This window comes from Taurulus bubalis (assembly GCF_910589615.1).
Source record: "Taurulus bubalis genome assembly, chromosome: 3".
Taxonomy (NCBI): Eukaryota; Metazoa; Chordata; class Actinopteri; order Perciformes; family Cottidae; genus Taurulus; species Taurulus bubalis.
The window spans coordinates 31,412,188-31,432,186 of record NC_136591.1 but is presented as its reverse complement, the minus strand read 5'-3'; the positions used below and the strand labels follow the sequence as shown (position 1 = coordinate 31,432,186).

The following is a 19,999-nucleotide window of genomic DNA, read 5'->3' as shown; positions in this document are numbered from 1 at the left end:
ATTCAACACAAAACACAACTACCACCAGGCTTAATTGGTCCATTGGTGGTACGGAACGACCCGTGGCTGACAAGACCCAAATGAGCTTCAAACATTTGGACGATTCTGGTATCAATTTAGGGGAAATCGTGTTTCTGTGTTGGAATGTGCATGAGCCGAATGATTAAGAAAGTTTTATGATCAAAGGCCAGTGGCTTTGTGATAAAGTCCAGCGAACACATGTTGGGCATTAAATTACCTCATGGGTTTCTCATTTTTACAAACCGTAGCATCCAAAGGCCAAATAACTTGAAAAGGATAAGATGGGAGAGAGGAAGATGAAGCTTCAAAGTCATTCAGGGATGAAGAAGTAATCATCAAAAGGGCATTATTCACTCCGATTATTACGGTTGAGTTGTAATGCAGAAAGATTTGGCAGCACTGACATACCGTGATAGGATCTTCTGAAAATCTTCTGTATTAATCATTTTGAGCAATGTCCTTTTGGGCCTGGAAAGTGTTTCTCTAAATTGTTTTTCTTTATCCGTAGACCATTTGTTGACCACCTACGCTTTTATCCACAGGGACCGCCAAAATCGACACACAATTAAAGTTCCTAGCAGCTTTAAGTACATTTGATGCAAATACTTTTAGAATTTTACTGAAGTAAACATTTGAATGCAGGAGTGTATCTTGTGTACTTCTACCACCATTGCTAAGTCTCTGAAACTACACAGCAGTGGAGTTTTGTTCACCTTTAGTGGATGAGTATAATAACCCAGTAGAATATACACACAACTTCATATTTCTGTGTGTGTGTATGTGCATGTTAAAGTGTCATAGTGAGTGCAGGAAAGGAAATAAAGGAGCTAAAACTCCACGATGCCAGACAGCCACTGGATGTGCCTCGTCAGCTGGATGGTCGGATGTGTGCGTTGGTGAGAATATTACACCTGCTGTTTAGTCTTACTGGGAGTCGAGGTTAGCGGGATCAAGCTGAGAAGACTGCGCGCTGGTGCCAGACAGGGATTATAGCTTTGACATGTGAGAGTAAGTGTGTGTTCACAGAACCTATATTTGCCGGTCTTGCAGGCCAAGGCCATAGATATTCAAGGTGCTCACACCACAATGTTCAAACATTTGTTACCAATTAGCCTCGGCCACAAAACTGACTTTCAACAAAACACATGGACCCTCCCTCCTTCCCTCTCGCTGCCCTTTTTTTTTCACCCTGTCCCTTTTCCAGTCCCTCCCTCATTTTCCAGTTTCTTTGTTCCCCTCCCATCTCTTTCTCCCTCTCGCTCTTTCCTTCCAACCTTCTTCTTCCTTTTCACCCCCTCTCGCTCCATTTCCTCCCTCTCAAAAGTTGCACATGGTTTCTGTCTGAGGAGGTTTAGTTTCTTCAAGCTCTGGATGGGAGAGGGATGATGCCAGAAAGCTGCAGGCTGACACACATGTTCCAAACTCAAGAGGTGCTTTGTCCTTCAGCACTGATAGACTTGCAAGAATATTTGAAGTAATATAGACATCAGACAGTTTTTTAGGTTGCACAGGTGCATTTGCATTTTGCCCACATGGAAGAACATCCAATCTGGCTAAAACCTGAAGTCCTCGCTTTTTATTTACAGATGTGGAATTAAGACATTTTGGGACTTTTGGGCTTTCTTCTGTCTTTGCAAAACTGGAAAATGTTTCACGGATGAGTTTGCTGGCACCTCAAAGCTACCTTGCTGACTACCTTTGTTGTTCCTGGACACTTGCTTTGTGTAAAACAATTGAAGAGGACTGCCATATTACCACAGCCAAGTTGAACATCAGCAAACTAGACCACAACTTGTTTGTAAAGGATTCTTAAGTGAAGAATCATGAAAGGTAAAGTACTTTCTCTGACTTCTTCAGGGTTATTGTATTGTGTGAATTCTGAGCACCTGTGAATTATATCTTCCTACTCTCTATTCTTGCAAAAACACCTCGGTGCATTTTCCACTATTACAAATACTTCAAAATAGAGACAGGAACAGTATCCGTCATTGTGGCATTCAGGCAGGCACCTGCACAGAGACCCAGCGACCACATATGCTTCTCATCTGCTGTGAATCTTGGCACTGTGGATCCTGAGAGAGTGCCGGTTTGTTGTTCTTGGATGTGAGACTTTGATCAGTCAGCTTTAAATCTCTATGCGTGTGCGCGCACACACCGCAGCACCGCTTCATGAAACATAAAATGTTCCCTGGCCCTGCCAATCTGCCGCTTTAAAAGAGGGTGAATGAAAACATAACATCTGAATTTGAGCTTTCTCACAACATGGCATGAAAGGAGAGCTGCCACTGGCTTTGAAGGGGGCCGGGGCTCATGCATGCTTCCCAGACATATATAGTATAAGAAGTGGAAGGCGGACAGAGATGGGAGGTTACAGTGGGAAAGAAAGGAAATGAGAAGGAGGAATAAATCACGTGAGGTAGCAGCTTGAAAATATGAATAACATGTGTTGACATATTCATTACCAACTGTAATTGGCATATATGATGGCCACATTCCAGTATTTATTATTGTTAACTTAAATCAAAGTAAACTCTTTTTTCTTTTACACAACTTGATGCCTCTTTCCTTTGCTTTTGTTTTGATGGTGTTTCTCTTGAGGGCTGTTTTAATAGACTACACTGAACCTAAACAGCAATTATCCAATCATAGCTTAGCAACGGTAACTACAGTCCAGCAACACACGCCAACGTTACCGCCAGCTGATTGTTTAGTCATCATCCTAACAGCCTCTTGCAATGTTAAATGTAAATGTGAATCTGGATCAGTTAGAATTACACAATATTACATTTTTCTTTATAATAACTATTTTTACGAGAACAAATTAGCTTCACACTGCAATACAATAACAACGCTGTTTCTTTATTTAGTGTTAGTTTGCGATCTACATAGATCTTTTTGCGGAGGGCGTAGCTTTAGCTTCAGGCTTTTAGCACGATTTCATAAGTGGTCAGCAAGTTCATATTTAGGTTTCTTTTATAGGGTTCTCATTTTAAAATACGTCAGCTTGAATTATTGAAAAGTCTGTAGACTAAGTTTTCTCTCACTTTAGCTTCATAGCGAGCTCCAGCCTATAAAGTCTGCGAGCAACATTTGTCAATTCAGCCGGATAAACTGACGTTTGAAATGAGAAATTGCTTTCGGCTTTCTCTGCAGGAAAAAAAAAAAAAAAGGATGCTGTATTGATGTAGGCTCTGCAGTGTGGTTGTGAGAACAACACGTTATAAAACATATTTAGATGCAGGTTATAATGCAGTTGCTTGATATGGGTTTTTGGATTTTAGTACTGTTTTTCAGAAAGCTGGGAGTGTGTGTTTGGATTTTATTTTACATGACCAATTACAGGAAATTAAGGAAAGCGTGCAAGAAAAAAACAAAAGGAAACCAAATTAAACAAATATTTCAGTCAGAACATTGTGTCTCTGCTCCTGTTGAGCAGAGAGATGCTGCATTGAACAGTGAGTCGATACAGAAAGTTAACTCCGAAAGAACATATACAGCTCCCAGAGAACAATACAGGAGGTCTGTTAATGTGGTTTCCAGCTCTACCCGACCTGATCTAAACATGCTGCCTCATACATTCCTCTCAGGGCTGTAGGGGAGGTGGGGGTGGGAGTGGGAGTCAGAGGAGCTGAGGCAGGTGTATGGCTGGCAGAGGAGAAGGAAAGAGTGAGGGAAGGGGAGAAGAGAAAGGGAGGTACAGACAGAGAGATTTTGTTGTTTTCAATTCCACTTCTGCTGTGCCAGCGTTACACATTTACAGTCAAAGCATTTTGAATTTGGATTAAAAGGAGAACGGGGAGGATGTCATCTTGATTTGTTCTTTCTGTACGCAGTGTACACTTTTTCATTTATTTTTGCGCACATACTTCTGTGTAGTTTGGCTTGGTTTGTTAATACTAGAACACAATGATTTTCCAGACAATGTTCTGCCTCTAACTTTGTGTCAACAGTTTTTCTGTTTCAACATAGCAATGTCCGTGCGTGCACACAAACCAACTATTGGGTTGGCAGGTATTCATAAATCCACGGCTAAATATGTGAAAAGTCTGTCCAAGATGTCTTCCTATCTTTCATAGTAGTGATTCAGGTAACACCATAAAAACAATCAACTATGTAACAGGAAGTTACAGTTGTATCACAATCAATTTAGACCATTTTTTGACCCATTACCTCGTCAATCGGAACAAACAAGCGAGTAAACGCTACTTTTGTTGCTTTCGTTAGCTAACGTTTACACCTGGCAGTAACTGGGTAGATTGTAGTAGATGTACAGATGTGCAAATATACTCTTCAGTAAACACTGATGGTTTATTAGGGAATCGTGCACACGCCCCTTTGGCCTCGAACCCCTGTAAACTTACCCAGGCTGTCCAAATTGGTTTTAGTCCTGAGAAATTATGATGCGTTAATGGGATTGTGACTCTGAAAAGCTCCCATTTCACTGCCGAACCACAATAAAAGAAAATGTTCTTGTCATAACTTGTCTATAACTTCAGCTTCGCCGTCTGCAGAAACACATACCAGGCGTTTATAGTTTTGTGAAGGAGACCACACATTCCAGTCAGAGGGCACCTAAATGGCTTGGATGTCAACAGAGGTTCGGAGAGGGGCTCATTTGGCTTTATGAGTTGTGGTCAAGACCTCCACTCTGATCTGGAGCAGGGCCCATCTGGGGACTCCTGGTTTCACTTAAAGCTAGGAGTTGCTGAGGGTCTTGAGGGGAATTTTCTGGTCAAAATAACTTTAAATAAAAAATTAAAGACAGGGACATGGAACAGCACCACATGTTTGATATATGCATCTTTACATGGAGAGAAGGTTTCCATGTTAAATTGTATTATTCAGTGATGTCAGGCATGTTACTCCTGGCATACGTTTCATCCAGAGGGTGAGTAAAGGGAGGGACAGGGTGGGAAAGGGGTTTTGAAAGTCAAAAAAGCCCCTGAGAGGAACAACCACAGACATGAAGTGGTGCTGAGGGTTTGCTGACTCAGGCAGGGCATTGAGTTCACAAACACAAGTAGTCCGATGGTGAAAGAGGATGGGAGGCAACCCAATTCCCATACAATTTAACTGCACTCTCAATTACGAGTGTCTCCATGAGGGTGAAAAAACAACATCCGGATAGTTTCATTTTTATTTTTTGTACTTCATTAATCTTCTGGTCCTACTTTCACTAACCCACATTCACTTGTACATGTGTCCTTATTGAACTGATTAGAAACAATCAGAAATGTATGGAAAAGCTCTGTAAAGTAACCTGTAACATGTCTGTCTCATATCCTGTGTGTGCTGGTTTAACTTGCTGCTTGCCTTGATATTTTCATAGGTGTGGTGGCCGGTCCACTGTATACCATCTGCACCAGCAATATACAGTCCAGTATACTGACTGGAACCACTGCAAGCTCCTATCTGAACAGTTAAGAAGATAAGGTTGCTTTGAAAGACATTTTTTTAGAGGATTTTGTGATTGTGTGAATTTCTTTTTAGTAAGATGTTGAACCTCATGCTATTTCACATCCTCTCTTACTTTTTACTTACACACTTAGATAGATAGATTACAAGTTTCAGCCTGATGAATGCGGCCCATGAGAAGGGGTGCGCTCCTGAGATTTGATCATTGACATAGTCAACGCCGCTAAAATTGCCATATAAGGCGAGCTGTTCAGCTCTTTGTGGCAACGGTTTGGAGGAATGACAACAAAGTCTGAGAGAAGATTGACACAATAAATATCACAACCACCTGAGTGATACATGTGTTTGTGTCTTGCTCTGCTTTGTGATGTGATTTCACAATGCCTGACAAAGATTGGTGAGATCAAAACATTGCTCTATTAAATTTAAATTGCTGAGAGCTATTATTACATGGTACAGATCTTTTGTCTGATTTTGGCAAGGAGATGTAATGTTAGGGTGTCCACATGCATACTGTACTTACGGTCATCAAGTGTATTTCATCAAATATAACATTTAATAGTATTGTAGTATTTATGTGACAGGCAGCAGTATTATTTTTTGTCCAGTAACCCATAGAAATATGGTCTTTCCCAACCTTGTTGTACTTATGTTGAATTATCCACTGTTCCTTACTACATCCTTTGGAAACAAAACCTCTTGGAAATGTCTAGTTTTGTTACATTTTGTTTAATATATTTTACATTTCAAGCCCTTCAAATAGTATATTTACTTCTTGTCAAAGCACAAGGCCCCACTTGCTGCAGTGTGTATACGAACCGCAACCAAATGTTTCCATCCTCAGTCTGCCTCCCTGTCTGGATAAACAGCCAAAAAACATGTCTGGTTTGGTCTTTTCTGCAGAACACCTAGTGTAACTGCAGATAATCCATATTATAATATCAGTTGCATTATAGGTAAAATGTTGCATGACTGAAAAAGCTTTAATAATGTCCCAGATGTTGTGTATCTTCATGGTCAATTGTTCGATTATAAATCTTCGTATGATTAAATTATAAATTTGAATAAATATTCTTAATTTTGCCAATGCCTCATTATATTTCAGTAATTGTTAAAGCCCTGAAGAGGTCAAATTAAACAGTAATTTAAATGAATAAAGGGTGGATTAAAATACAAACAAATTGGTGAGGCAGAAATGTGTTAATCATCTTTCCGCGACCGCTAGGCAGGGTTTTATTTTTTGCGCTCTCACACCTCGCAGCAGTTAATTCAAACCTCAGGGTTTTTTCTCCTTAATTTGTTTATAAAAAAGGAGAGTACACAAATACAAACCAGTAGGATGGAGACCTTGCTGCAATGGTGTTTTGGAATGATCCAATCCCACTCATGGAAGTGCCTTATCTTTTAAACATGTCATGAAAGGTTCATGCAGAAGCTCTATGTTGGTTTAATCTGTGGGTAAATGCTTTGCTGGCTGCAGCAAATTTCTAACCAATGAAGTTATTGATGAAGTAAAACTCACTTAAAACATTATCAAATTGAAGTGTAAACCTGACAAAGAAAGCGAGAGTCTGCTGATTAAGGCTGAACCAAACAGTTTCAGTAGTTTCACAGTGTTTTGCCACTGCCTAACTGTATAAGAGTGTTGTGCTGCTGTCAGATCAGCTCAGTTCTGCTCTGTGGGTGTTGGACAGGTTTACTTCCTCACTAACGAGACAGACATGAGGGGTTTTTCCACAGAGAGAAAAGGAAAACATGAGGAATAAGAAAACGTTAGGGTGGGAGGTGAAGAAGGAGAAACGAGGAGCAGGCAGATATTTGAGGGTGGATACTGAAGGGGATATTTTGGAATTGTAGCTTCCAAAAGCAAATAATGTGCTGACATTTGAACAATTGAATCTGACCATTTTTATGCCACAGAAGTCCAACAAATTAGAGGAATTCAGTTTTTCCCTCAGGAATGTATTTTAATCAGGGTGGGAAAGTCTCTGAAATAAGATTTAGACCATATGGGACAAAACAACTCAGAAACCCAGAAGGATGATGTTATGTGATGTTACTATTTGAACTACTTTGTATCCTACTACTAGCTTTAAAATGAAGTTGTGAGTTTACATTAAACTTATTTTTTTGGCCAGTTTGGGGTCAGCAGCACAACACAACATTTGCTCAGGCTATTTTTTATATGTTGTAATCATAGATAGCATGACCTCATCAGAAAGTAAAGGACAGAAAGATGTAGTTGAATAACTGGCTAGATGTTGCCTTTGCATTCATGTTCCTGAGTCAAATCAACAAACTCAGATATCAGTCATTGTAAGAGTTCCCTCTTGTCTTCATGAACCACCATGTGTTTTAAAAGCAACTGCAGAGCAACGATTGAGTCAGAATATTCTGCTAAAACATATTTGGGGTGGACATGCAGATCTTTGTCTTTCTCGGTTCCGATGTTTCACATCCTTTATCTCTCTCCTCCTGTTTTCCCCTCCCTCTTTCCTCCCTCCATCATTACGTCAGCATCAAAGTTGTGTGACTCAGACTTGACCTCAACTGATCCACCGCTGATTGACATAAACATTCTCTTCATTGTGGGGTTTGCAGGCCAAGTATACTTTTACTATCAAAACTTTACCGTCATTGTTTTTGGAGATTATATCATGTGTTTTCTTTCATTGGTTTAAGCCAATTTTTCAACAATAACTTAATTTTGCAAAACTGGGCCACCCTAAATCGTACAGGTGGACTCACAATCTACATTTATAGTGGCATATTCTTTTAAATGACATCACGACTGTCTAGACTCAGTCCACACATTTTCCACATTTCCACAATCCGAAACGTCATTGCAAAGTAATTTCGCTGTCCTCATTTTCAAGTGCAGTTACTGAAGAAAGTCTGCAGTAGTAAAGTATGTGTATGTATATGACATTATACAGCAATGGTTCTGCTGTCTGACACTGTTTGCTTGAAGGGCAGCTCCCTTGGCTGTACCAACACGGCCCAATAGCAGAGTCCAACTGCTTTTCGTCAGCTACTCAACAACCTGCCAAAACTCTTTTTTTCTTCTTGTTTATGAGTATATGAATGTGTTTCCCAGCTCTTTTCATTCAGAAACAGCCTCCCCTGCAACTGGACTGAGTGCTTCCTCAACATGAAGTGCCTCAGGTGGGGTGTTGTACAGTTAATGACGTGTTGTAAGTTCATTGCTGTCACATACACTCATTAAAACATGATGGTGAATGTATTTTTCGAGGCCTTGTGTGGTTAATTAGGTCCTCTGGTTTAATTCTGTGGACATCGTGCACCTTATTTCAGTCTTTTCCGTCAAAGAGTGTGTGATGACAGCTTCCTCAGGCACACAATGCTCCCACAAAACCAACAACTGTTCTCATATTTTGTACCACCGTGGGCAGTTTTCTGGGTAAGCTGCTCAGCTCAGAGAAAACATTTGAGCAGAACAAAAACCTTCCTTTTTACTGCGCTAAGAAAGCAGTATTGTACTGAACATGTTGAATACAATACAGAACTTTCAGGAGGAGGCTGCAGGGGATTGTGAGGCAGCAGTTTATATGATTTATGACAAGAGCCATAAAACCTGTTGGTGGCGCCAACAGATTTGGTTTCAGTCCATTAAATACCTTTTTTCTGTCTTTCTTTCTGTTTTGGCAGACAACTATGGCGGATACGAGAACCAGCTTTTCAAAGGTAATGATCAACGTTTTTTATTGTCTAAGAAACATACATGTCAACCAGTTTGTTACACGCGATCGTCAGCAGCCACATGATGAATATGGTCGAGTCAATTGTGATGTTTTACTTTGGAATTTACACAATCTGTTGATTGTTACTGCCCTTACTTGATCGTGTAGGAATCCCTTTGATTGGTTTTCGACATTTCGGGACATTTATTTTCTTTCTTGAAGAGTGTGTGATGAAAACATGTACACCACTTGTATGTACAGCAGGAAGTGATTAACTTAATTTAGTAACTTGATTTGGGTAAAAATCCACCCGGAATTGTGTCTAATGCTTACAACTTGTTGTATCTTGTTTGTTTAATCTGAGCACAATCAGAAAGTTAGTGTTGAGCCCTGGTCATGTTTGAATCTGTTCTTCTTGTCTTGCTTTTTAGAGGAGGATTTCACTGGAGAGGAGGAGATGCCTTCATTTAGAGGTGAAGGACACACACACACACACACACACACACACACACACACACACACACGCACACACACGTCATTCAAAACCAAAAGCTGGCACATTCATTAATGATGAAAATAATCAGTATTCTCTCTCTACAAAGCAGAATACATGTATAACACACTAAACTGTAACACTTGAAATTATACGTAACATGTATTAATATTACATTGTAGTATATTTATATTGTATCATCTCCAAACAGCTATTCAGATCAAATGTAGTCACATATAGTGATCAGATTTTTATTTACGTGTATATTCTTTTCATGTCCCTCCAGGACGAAGCAGAGGCGGCTGCATGAGGTGCCAGCAGAGCCACTCTCTCCAGCTGGCTGTCAAAGTCCTCTATGGATTTGTTGCATTCCTCATCATTACTGTGGCAGTGCTGGCGTCGCTGGGTGTGTAAAAGTCTCGAAACCGAAAATACCACATTTATTATCTGACTCTCGCACAGACACTAATCTCCAAACTAACAGCCTTACACATTAATTAGGTTATCTTCCTGAGTAATGCTTAAACTTTGCATTAAATAGAGCAAGAAGTGGCTTGACATGGGAAGAAAGTCATACTTCTCTCTGTACGCAAGTGTCTTAATACAACGCAGCCCATTTAACTCCCATAGATCAAATGAATGTGGTCCTGAGCCTCGTGTGCTATGTTTTACCTGACAGCTGCTCTGCACCAACAGATGCTTTTCACGTTAACTTAACATTTTATTGGGTTTGAAAGTCGTAAATCTTCATCTTTTACTACCGTACCCACGTCTCATGGGCTAAAGAGAGAATGGGGCTCGGTGAGAATGATGTAAAATCTCACATAACATGAACAGGTTTGTATTCAGGTCCAGAAGTGTGATACATATTTCACTTATGTACAGTATGTGCTGGAAACATGTGGACGTGCTGTTGGGAATTCAGAGGAGTTCAGAGGTTGGCGTGAAGACCTTATCGAACATTTTGATGATTGTTCGAGGATGTTTGAGGAAGAAGAAACAAAGACAAAATTTCTGTCGACCAAGAAGGATGAATGTTTTGTTAATTGATGTTGAAGTAACATGTTTCATTTGATGGAACACTATTGGTGGTGTGCCACCACCACATAAACTATTTTGGTTTAGGCAACAAAACTACTTGGTTAGATTTCGGAAAGAAAAGATCATGGTTGGGTAAAAATAAGTAGGCCAACATTTGTTTGGCTTGAAATAAATATGGTTATCAGGTACAAAATTGACATAGCTACGTAATTTCAAAAAGGTCAATGTTGATTTTTGGTTTCACATAGGGCCAAAAACATAGGAAGATGGCTGTGTTCCGAGCTAGGGCACAGGATGGAGGGTGTTAGGAAGAGGAGAAGGAGCCATTGGCCCCCCGCTTTACGCCCTTGGCACATTTTGTCATCACGGCTGGTGTGATCCCACCGCAAGACAGAATCTTGTTTTTGTTTGTGTCAACTTCTAGCACAGCTGTACAACACCAAAGCCCTGGCAACCTAAGTGTAAACAGAACAGATATTTCACTTGGCGGCAATTCCCAACAGTGCATGTGCACATGGAAAAACAGAAAATAATAACCTTTGATTTTCTGTTCCCTGCTGAACAGCCGTTTTATAAGAAACACTCTTCAGCAAAAATACATTTGTACACATTGTTTTAACTCTTTGCTCCCCGGAGGAGCAAAACAAAGGAGGATTGTTTTGAGTGAAATACATTTTGCCAAGATGCTATACATCCAAAATAAAAAAAAATGAAATACTGCTGGTAATGCATGGGAAGAAGTCTGTAGTGGTTGATTTACACACATGCAGATATTGCTTATGTATTGCTCTGCAGAATTTAGAAAAATATATGAGCCTTTTTCAGCATCACTGTTACAGCAGCTAATTTAGTGGAGCAGGTGATGTGATGTGCATCTGGAAGCATTTATATAAACATACAACAGAACGGACATACATTTCTCCCCTGAGTGAGGATGCTGAAAAGGACTGCAAACACACATTATTCAAACACTCTCTTGCACACTTCTCAAACTCACACGCACTAACTTGTTGTTGCTCTCTTGGGAAATATGTTGGGAGAGCAGGACCTGACCAGCTGGCTAAACTATCATTCATCCGTGTTTTGGTGCCATTTGTTAGCTAATAAAAAACTTTTACGTGTTTTTTTGCCTGGGCTTTAATTTTAACTTCCTGTTTTTACTCCTTTAAATACTTCCTATGTCCTGTTAACACTGAACCACTAATGACGATGATCAGTTCTGTATCTCTTCTGCATTTACAACCATCCTGACTTTCACAAGAACAAAGCAGTGTTCCTTCTCTGAAACGTAAAGCCAGAACTCAGGAAAAAGAAAACGTAATTTTGCAACCCTTGAACATTTTTCCTTTTATTTACTTTATCAACTTCTCCATGTCTCCAGTGTTCAGGAAGGTTGGCAGCCTGTCTGAAGAGGAGTCCGTCTACCACACGAAGATCAGCAAGGTTCAACAAGGAATAGAGGGTAAAGTAGCTGAACTTACCTACAAGTGGTCATTTTTTATATTGAGTCTGGATGGCCTCATATACCCACAATTATGGAGAAACAAGCTATAAAAAGAGACTTAAGCACACAGAAAATAAAGAGTATTCAAGGGTTCTTAGCGTAATAACTAGAAATCCTTGTACATATATATGTATATTTATTTGTATATATATATATATATATGTGTTTACATGTATGATATATATGTGTCAATTACATTTAGTGATATTTAGTAACCTCCCATCTGCTGAGGAAGATGATACAAACCTGAAGAGCAACTAAATAGGCCTTGAGGTGTGATTGTTTTGTTAACATATACCTACATATACTGTACATGTACCAGGTGTTTTATGGTCGTTCTTGAAGTGTGAAGCCGTACGGATGATTCAATGTGATGTCAGAGTAGCTTAACATATATTTTTCTCTTACACACATGGTTACCAGAAGCTTGTCGGGTACAGACATCTAGAACTTTTATATATCCGCCTCACTGTCTCTTATCTTCTTTCCTTTTCGTTCTCTGACTCAATCTTTCAGATCTGAGCTCCACCTCGAACTGTTCTGGCTGTCTGGACGTGAATCTGTACAGCGAGGAGATCAGCAGGCTGAAGCGGGAGTTTGAAGACATCCAGAGAATGATACTGGGACAGGAGCAGGTACCGTGTGGGGAATCACAAGACAATAGTCTAAAACCCAAAGATACTTCATTTGTAAAGATAGAAAACAGATCCTCACATTTGAGCTTTGACTTCATTCATTTCTGATCACAAACTCTGCCTCTCTGATTCCTGTCCACCTCTAGGTCCTGGACCAGGCCTCCCAGACTCAGGCCACCCTCAAGACCACCAGCAACCGGCTGACACGCGACATGCAAAACCACCTCATGTCAATCAAACTTCTAAACCAGTCGCTGGAAAGATACCTGGATCGGGTTGAAGGCTGGAAGGACGTGATCGAGGAAACTGAAGAGAAAATGAAGACGCTGGCGGAGGATCAGTACGACGTCAAGGCCACGGCACAGCAGGTTAACACTACAGTGGCACTCAGGTGAATGAAAACATGCATTTATACTTGAAAAACAGAGATCCACTACGTGACACATTAGTTATTCTGCTTTATTGTGACTGGAATCTTGTTGCAGGTAATATGCAGTAATATTTTAAGTTTTAGATAAGTACTAGTATAGCATTTCTTCATAAATGTAAGCCCCAAATACATTTTCCAGACAAATAGACTATATATATATTTTAAAAAAAATACTACAAAAGCACAGCTGAGATACTTAATGCTGATTAAAACCTTCTATAGATTGTTAACAATGGAGTTATACTTTTTTTTTGTTTTGTTTAAATACTATGAATTTTAATAGGGTGATGATAACATCTTGAACGTGTGCATGATTTATTAACAAGGACAATTTTTTTTCTTTCACTTATTTAGATAGATAGTTAAAATAGTGGTTTAATAATATGATATACTTATCACACACTATGGCTGCTTCTATAGTACATTCAAAATATAAATACAGCAGACACAGTTTGAACAAAGAAAATGAATGTAAACACTGCACCTAACACATCTTCTGTGTTTTCCTCTGCTCTCCAGTACAATGTGGATAGATGCTCTGCAGAGAAAAGCGGATGAGGAGACTCTGGTCCTCCAGAAGTTGACCATCAACTGGCTGAACTACAGCCAGGTTCTGACCGCCATCAAATCCAACACCAGCAGCACCACACAAGCGATGCGCTTCCTCCAAAACAACATCGTACTCGACCACCAGAGAATGTCCATGTCAAATGAGGTGTACTACGACCTCACCCAGCAGGTGTGTGTGTGCGTGTGTGTGTGTGTGTGTGTGTGTGTGTGTGTGTGTGTGTGTGTGTTTGCAGCATAGAACACCCATGAGCATTTTCCCAAGTCTGATTTAAAGAAAACATTTCTTTAGGAAAAAGAAGAGTTTTAATTGTTATAAGTGGAGTTCTCATTGGCTGCAGGTAATTTCAATCCCCTAAATATTTTTTTTTACCTGTGCTTTCTATGAGAATCTAAGGTATGTCAAAGGTTTTTTACTCTATAGCTCACTCGGCCATTGTTGCTCTCGCCCTCCCTCCCTCGCTTGTTAAATGGCTTGAGAGGCAAACTTTGAATGCCTTGTGTTTACGAACAGCAACCGACAAATGCACCTTTAATGAGGGTCCTCACAGGTTAAAAAGTACAACATATCTGAATTTATTCCAGGTGATGAACCTGCAGATGCAACTTGACAATGTGACGTCTTTCATGGATGAACACGAGGAGAACATGCATGACCTTCACTACCATTCCAGGTAACACACATGTACTACTGCACAAAAGGGTTTAACCCCATAAACCCCAAACATAAACCAACCCCCACAAAAAACATGACCTTAACCCTAAATTCAGCTCTTAAAAGATAATTTACCTTGTAACATGTGACATTGTAAACATATGTCCCCACAACTCAGTCAATATATAATACAAACACACACACTAAACATGCAAACAGAAATAAGAAGTATCATAATTCATGGAAAAAATTATAACTTTAACCATCCTCAACTATTTAGGTACTATGAGAACCGGACAGGTGAGCGCTTCTCTGCTTTGGATAGTCGTCTGAACTCCATCTCCATGGAGATCGATACAATCTCCTCCAGCATCAACGCCACCGTCAGCCACGTCCAGAGCATGTACAAGTACATCAACATCGAGAGCTCGTCCTGCCAGAGTCGCATGGGCAGACACACTGAAGACCTCCAGGTAGCGAACACAGAAGATTTCTGTCTTCTTGCCTACGGTTCTATCAATGAATACACACAAAACATGCTGATTGAGAGCTGAAGCTCTGCACAGGGACAGATTATATTTTCAAATGTTTTATAGTATATGAGCAGCTTTTTGTCAAAACAGACCTTCTTTATAAGAATTAACCCTAACTTAGGTGTGTTTTGTCCGATGACCCAAGTGCTGCTATAGAGCTAAATCTTTCAGGACTAAATAAGAAGTTAGCTATAGCTAGCGAGCTAAATCTTTGAATTTAGATTTGATAGAAAAATGTACTCGACACCTGGTGGTAAAATCATTGATCAGGACATTTAATCTTTGCAAAGAGGAGGAGAGTCAGAAACACAACATGATATGTCAATTGCGTATCCTGGACTGCTCAATGAATGAGCAGAGAGTTACCTCTTAAATACATTAATGAAACAATCACAGAAGCTCTCATGACGTCTTCAAATTTGCTTGCATCGGCATGGTCATATGATAACAAGGAACACCACGTTCTTCACACAGAGACATGTAGGTATCCATAGTCTCAAGACTATCAGAAGGTCACTGTTAAAGCATATGTATGTTTTAACAGGAGAGTAGGTCTAATGAGAAGCCACAAGCCTTTACACAGTATATGATTAATAATATAACTGTGAAACAGTAGTTGATTAAGAGTAAATAAGTTTTTCTTCTAACAAGATTAAAACTGTTTTTCTTTATATTATTGACATCAATGACATATCACGTAACTGAACTGTTGATGAGATTTTCTGTACTGAAGACTACCAGATTTCTCCTCCCCCATGTCATTCTTCTACTCTCCCTGTTCTCATTTTGCTTGATATATTTATCCTCCCCTCCTTTCTTTTGTGCAGAACCTTAACAACACAGTCTTGTTACTCCTCCACTTGGCGGACACACTGAGACAGCAAAACATGTTGTTGAATGTCCAACTGGATATGGACATCAGGAACCTGTCCATGGTGATGCAGGAGATGAAGCTTGTGGATGTCAACCATATCCAGCTCATAAAGAACTTCACTATACTAAAAGGTAAAGTAGATGTTGTCATATATGAAATGTACACTTTATTGTTTAACTCAACCTCACCGTTCTTCTCTCAACAGGTGCTCCTGGGCCACCAGGGTCCAAAGGGAACCGTGGCGAGACTGGCTCAAAAGGACCTGTGGGACTGACTGGGAGCAAGGGTGACCGAGGCCCTATAGGAGGCCGTGGAACCTCTGGAGAGAAGGGTTCGCTTGGGCCCAAAGGAGGACCAGGTGAATCAGGACCCAGTGGCAATAGAGGGGCGGTGGGAATCAAAGGTGCTAAAGGGTCTCTTGGACCGCCAGGACCACGTGGTGAGAGGGGCCAGAAAGGTGACGGTGGCCTCTCCGGTAAAGACGGCACCTCGGGACCTGCAGGGCCTCCAGGGATCCAGGGTCAGGGAGGACTACCGGGCCTCATTGGGCCAACAGGAGCAAGGGGGAAACCAGGACCAGCAGGGCCACATGGACCACCAGGAACCCCTGGACCTCCGGGCTTGCCTTACCCCCATGCACGAATCAACAACCAGCAGCGGACCGTGACGCCTGCTACTAGGTCCAAGAAACAGTAGAGAGAGAGACAAAGACGTGGACTCAGAGGTGATTTGTCCAGTACAAAGAAGAATTGTTGACAGATAAAGGGATATCACTCATTGTGACTGGAGATGCAATAATCCACTTTGATGGAATAATGCAAGACAATCGAGAACTTCATGAACAAATGTGACAAATCTAATTCAAGATGGGGCTTTTATGACATGGCCACATGAAATGAACCAAGAGGAAGATCTAGAAAATAGAAAACAGAACTGAACTGTTGTTGAGAAGTGAAATGGCTCGTGTTTGTACAGAATATGAATATTGTGGTATGTTGGAGAAAACTGCCTTACAACATATGGGCCTCATTACTTTTCATGGCCCTCTCCTTGTACATAATGGCCAAAGAAAACCCAAAGACAACAAGCTCCATATATAAATGGCATTGTATGCGATTTTACCAGCTTTAAAAACATGCATTAGATGATCAAATAACAGGAATAAAGAAATAAAAAACACATCTATTATTGTAGTCTCATTGACTGTACTTGAAGCAAAGGACATTGTTTTGGTTCTTGTCAAACCAAAACCTCATGGGGTGTAATAAATAAGAGAGCTGTTAACCACGGATTTAGAGTAAGGTAGTGGTATCTCCCATCCAGACAACTCAAACTACATCCACAAGGACTTCTTCACATCATGTACACATTGACACATCCTTTTCTGATGGATGGCACTTTATTGGTTCTTAAAGTGTGAACATTTTAGCATTTAGCATTTCAGAGCAGGCACTCTGAAGACATGTCTTTCATCTTCCGGGCAAAGCTGTCATTTTATGATCAGCATTTGAAGAAGTACATTTGCAGAATTCATGGCCTCTAAATCTTTGCTCTGACGACCTTTGTTTTACATTGTATGCAAGATTTGCTTTTATTGTTGCCGTATGAATGAAGAAAGTAATGTAACTCTTGTTGACGTGTTTGTGAAAACATTTAGACAATTCACTCATTTGCTTTCTCTCTGAGAGTTCGATGAGAAGATTGATACCACTCGTATGCTTTGAGATGAAGCCAGGGGCCGATTAGCCTAGCTTAGCATACAGACTGGAAGCAAGGGGAAACAGAATCATTAAATCATTCATCAGAATTCATTACAGCACATGACGTAACTTAATTATTGTGAATTTCTGTCAATATAAAACTATAAAAACAAGATAAAATGTAAGATTTAGAGGCACCTTTGGAAAGTGGTTTCAATCCTCTCATCTAACTCATGGAAAGAAAATAAATAAATGTATATTTCACAAAATATTGAACCATTCCTTTTATGAGGTATGAAGGCTAGGAAGCTAATTAAACTCATTCACCACATACATAACAATTAATAACAATGGTTGTAAACATGATGTGATGTAATACAAAATTATAATTTCTTTACTATAACACTTAAGATTACAGAGTATTGACTTATAAGAGGGTTTAGGTCTTATGATACACACATAAATAACCTTTTATATCACAGAAACAAAAATGACTTACAAAAAGGGAAATGTACAATTTTTGTAAACCTGTCTGTTGTAATGAAATGCGACTGGTTTGCATCGAACTTCAATAAAGTTTGTTTTTTCCAGACTTGTTGGTTTCTTACTGTACTTCCAAAGCAGAGTACTATTGATGCCCGCTGAGGGAAACGAAGCAGCCATTAATTCTAAACACATGTCAAACCCCTCCCATCAGGAGGAATTGGGGGGTTTTCTTCCACTAAGTCAAAAGATATTCGATTGTCTAGATTTACTCTGTTGTTTTCGGTGCTTGTTGCCGTTCACAGAATTTAGTAGAGTGGTTACAGATTATCAAAAATAAGAGTTACTTATATACTAAATATACTTTTCAGAATATTTTAATGTGACAATTACGAAACTTAGAAAAACTGTTACAGCTGACGGATATTTTCACTTTCTCAAGTGCTGGAACATGACAGGCGTTGTGGGATGTTAGGAACCTGATCTCCAACAAAAACTTCCTTCAAGAATCCACCCAAATCCCGTATTCCTGCAGTCCACATAACTATTAGTTATGAGCATGGAACATTTGCTTTAAATCACTCGCTGTTTTCACCTCAGAAACCTGATGCAAAGGCGTAAAATTGCTGCTGTTTCTGATCTATGAAGGATATGGAATATATAAAATCTTGGATGAGATTTATATGGTCCTGATTCAAATGTTTTATTCATACGTCAGACACCCTTCCTTCGGACTACCACAATTTTTCTGCTTGTGCTAAGGGAGACCTCCTGCAGACCAACTATCCCACATGTGGTCCCATAAATCACGGACTGTTGCTAAATTATTGGACAGGCCACATTATAAGAAAGGTTACCACATGCAGCCCCAAGAGAGTCGGAGAAAGCAAAGGGGCAATGGAAGAAATAAGAAAAATGTATGGAAAATGTGAAAAAGAGAAGGAGATGACAGTCATTTAACCCTATAGATGCATTTAGGTTACATCTCTTGCTTCGCATGATGTCAAAATGAATGTAAACTTAAACACAAAGACCTAAAACCAGGGTTGGATGTATATTTAAGATGTGAAAACAAAGCTCTCAGTCTCTACTGGATGAACTAAGTGTCACAAGGAAGAAATATTTGGTATCAATCTTTTGGGTTTGCGTCTGGTTGGCCTTGGACATTTCTCGCGTGTTTTAAGAACGGAATTTTATTTATTTATGATGATGTTTTATGACATGGTTTTATTTTTTTGTGTATTCATTGCAACTTTCAGTGTGTGAGTATACTTTTTACTGTATTTGTAGAGCCCTTCATGCCTTTGACTGTGAGAACACTAATAGCTAATCGCCAGCACCTGCACCAGCATCGCTTGTGTTAACAGAAGTGTGATTGAGCCGATCTCAAGCCAAGGAAGATAACAGGTGGAGCAGAACAGGCGCTCGACAGGGATTGGCTGAAACTGTAGCAGATGATTAGTAGTTAGAGTTGCTCAGAGTCAAAGGCAAACATGGCTATACAACACAAGCCTTAGAAGTCATTTGTCGGGGCTGTGGGTTTGTCAGCTTGTTCTAGAGCTGGCAAAAGTGGCTTAAAAAAATAATGAATGAATGCAGCTTAAACAGTGAAAAAGTGTCAGTCAATGATTGACTAAAGCTATAGTGATAAAATATGACAATACATTCGTACAAACTTTCCAAACTCTGAGCATTACGTTGAAGCTTAGTTTGGCTAATCCTGATTCTTTAATACACCTGTTCTTGATAATTAATTTATGGGGGTTTCATCCATCAGTTTTTAATCTTTTCAAAGAGTCTTTTCTAGCATCAGCACTCAGTCCAGCAATTTAGCGGTTCATGTTTCAGATTGTCATCAAACTGAGGCCCACTTGAGTAATATGGGAAAAGGGGGCTTGGGAACCAAACCAGTGTTTACATTGGCAGGAATCACTTGTTATTTTTGGT

General features: G+C 39.9%; 1 protein-coding gene across 1 annotated transcript; it reads left to right on the top strand.

Annotated features, from left to right (window-relative positions):
- Positions 1-1,808: 1,808 nt before the first annotated feature.
- On the top strand, positions 1,809-18,161 carry scara3 (scavenger receptor class A, member 3). The gene is made up of 12 exons (XM_079215051.1): positions 1,809-1,851; positions 9,106-9,141; positions 9,569-9,610; positions 9,917-10,036; positions 12,053-12,133; positions 12,692-12,810; positions 12,957-13,201; positions 13,760-13,979; positions 14,393-14,481; positions 14,743-14,935; positions 15,823-16,000; positions 16,075-18,161. The coding sequence occupies exons 1-12, from the start codon at positions 1,845-1,847 to the stop codon at positions 16,563-16,565; spliced, it is 1,821 nt and encodes a 606-aa protein (XP_079071177.1). The 5' UTR covers positions 1,809-1,844; the 3' UTR covers positions 16,566-18,161.
- Positions 18,162-19,999: the final 1,838 nt, after the last annotated feature.

Excerpts from the sequence above, each read along its gene's own strand:
- scara3 (XM_079215051.1), top strand. Across the intron at positions 12,811-12,956 it reads TGATACTGGGACAGGAGCAG|GTCCTGGACCAGGCCTCCCA; the intron begins GTACCGTGTGGG and ends GTCCACCTCTAG. Across the intron at positions 13,202-13,759 it reads AACACTACAGTGGCACTCAG|TACAATGTGGATAGATGCTC; the intron begins GTGAATGAAAAC and ends TCTGCTCTCCAG.